The sequence below is a fragment of the Cryptotermes secundus genome, unplaced genomic scaffold (genome assembly GCF_002891405.2).
Source record: "Cryptotermes secundus unplaced genomic scaffold, Csec_1.0 scaffold1019, whole genome shotgun sequence".
In the NCBI taxonomy this organism is placed as follows: Eukaryota; Metazoa; Arthropoda; class Insecta; order Blattodea; family Kalotermitidae; genus Cryptotermes; species Cryptotermes secundus.
Genome location: NW_019729226.1, coordinates 3,315 through 5,559, shown reverse-complemented (window position 1 = coordinate 5,559; position 2,245 = coordinate 3,315). Strand labels below are relative to the sequence as shown.

The following is a 2,245-nucleotide window of genomic DNA, read 5'->3' as shown; positions in this document are numbered from 1 at the left end:
AAAAAAAAAAACAGAGAAACCATTCTCCATGGTGAAGGACGCTGTTTGGCGTGAAGCCAGCTAGGAGCATGCAGGAATTCCTCACGTGCCCCCTGCATGTCACCTGTGAGAAGCTGGACTTCTTACCAAGAAAGGAGCACCCAAGATCCCTTCCACGCACATGGCCATTTGCACACCAGTCACGAAGCGGTCTTGTAGTGAAGGTGAGTCTCATGGAGGAACATTATCAAGTAGGATTTTGGAAACGAACAGTGGGAGAGGCATCAGTATGATGCAGATTGTACGAGAATTATAATTTGTGATTCTTGGTAGGGCTGGTGGGGCATCAGTGGAGTAACTGCTGTCTCAGCTGTCAGAGGTTGTGATTGGGTCTGGTCTCAACAGGGACGATCCAGGAGGGGCCCCCTTCCTCCTGCATTCCATCTGCAGGGAAGACATGTCACCAGGTGCCAGCAGCGAGGAGTCTGTAAAGCAAAGGTGTGTGTTGTCCCTGAAGCAGTGAGTTTTGAGGATTCCATAGCATTGAAGATTTATACTTTGATCTTGGTCAGGACACTGTAGCTTGACGGGTGGGTATCAGCCTGGAAGCTGCAGTCAATTATGTTACTCTGAAATGCTGGGTATTCTCCTGTAGGACTACATGATACCCCAACCCACACGATCACAATACAGTGGGGTATGCTGTTTGTAAGTTGGATCGGCAGACTCGTTTGCATATTAATTGCTGATGAACTTCTGGTAGAATGTTCATACAGCAGTTTGCCATGAACCTAGCACGAGTGCTGTTTATGAGTAGGAATTTGCAGAATTTGTTCATTAAAAAATAATGATATTGAAAATTTATGGCAAAATGTTTGTTCTGAGGTACTGAAATATTGTCCTTTGAATACAGTAGTTCCATGCCTCATATTCTTACATTAAGGTTCTGGAAGGATATTTACATGCTGTCATGAGCTGTTACTGTCAATGCAAGTAACAGAGTTTGACATTGTCTGAAAGATGTTTGTTTTTGTTGACAGGCATTTGGTGGCATCCAGTGAAGAAGTCATCATTCCAACGATGTCATCATGTTCAGGCTGAACAAGGAGGACCTAGGGAGGCACCCCCCACAAGGAGGACATTGGCTTGGACCTTGGGGAGGATATGCAGCAAATTCTCCCCCTGTTACTGTGCCCCAACTACAAGGAGTTTCTGCAGCAAAGGTGTGTGTCAAGCATGAACCTAATTATGGGGTGTGTTGTGGGGAAATTGGCAGTCAGTAAGGCTGCTTCAGTTTGCACAATGCAGTGGAACCCAAATTTAATGTTCAGTTTCAGTGACCCCAAGCCAGTCCTCTCAGTGCTAAATTCCCTCAGTTTAAGATTTTAGTCACTTTACTGTTCAAATGCCCTCCTGCCAAAGGAAACCTTAAATATGGGTTTCACAGTCACTCATTTATTTGAACTCTATCATGTTAGTGGTGTGCAGCTCTGATGTGTCAAGGGTTTGTAATATAGGGAATAATTTCAGCAAAAATAACCCGTAACTGCATATCAGATGCATGTGCTTTCATGTGACCTGTCTTGCACTTTGAGGGCTGCATAGCTGATGCATATTTTTGGAAGAATTTCCTGACCAAAGACTTGATGGAGTCATTTTACAAGAGGAATTATAGAAATCCCTCAGCTGTGGTAAATATGAACATCCGTTTGATACATTTGGAAAAAGACAAAATGTATAGGCCTAACTGGGAATTAATTTGTAACAAAATACAGCATACTCATTTACTCAGAAGTGTTTTGTATTTCATGCTTCTATTTGCAATGGGGATGTGTTCTTGAAAATGAGTCTGTATAATGAAGGTTTGTAATGCAAGCACTTCTATTCTGTTGATGTCTGTGTTAAGGTTTGGCCACACAGAGTGCTACGCTATGTTTGCTACATACCCTACCTATGCTGTTTACACTCTGCGATATGATAACAGTGATGAAATAAAAAAGCGTGTACTTGCGGCAAATAAATGTCTCCATGGCCTTAGGAAACACCTGAAATCCCAATTAATACCCAGGAAAACCAAAACTATGATGTATAAAGTACTTATAAGTTCAGTGCTAGCTTATGCTTCTGAGACCTGGCCACTGTCAAGATCAGATGAAAGACTGTTAAGTATATTTGAAAGGAGGATCTTGAGATATAGCTTTGGACCAGTGGAAGAAAATGGAATATGGAGGAAGAGGTATAACCATGAGCTATACAAACTGTTTAA

The 2,245-nt window shown here is 42.3% G+C and overlaps 1 protein-coding gene across 4 annotated transcripts in view; it reads left to right on the top strand.

Moving 5' to 3' along the window:
- Positions 1–1,197, top strand: part of LOC111865580 — a 3,973-nt gene extending 2,776 nt beyond the window's left edge. For 2 of the 4 annotated variants that reach the window (XM_023853739.2, XM_023853737.2), the window contains exon 5: positions 1,020–1,197. In XM_023853739.2, the coding sequence (XP_023709507.1) occupies positions 1,020–1,040 (21 nt within the window). In that variant the 3' untranslated portion in view covers positions 1,041–1,197. Of the gene's footprint in view, positions 1–9; positions 204–312; positions 478–1,019 lie in introns of those variants that run through there. The other 2 variants (XM_023853738.2, XM_023853736.2) reach the window with 2 other exon arrangements.
- Positions 1,198–2,245: the final 1,048 nt, after the last annotated feature.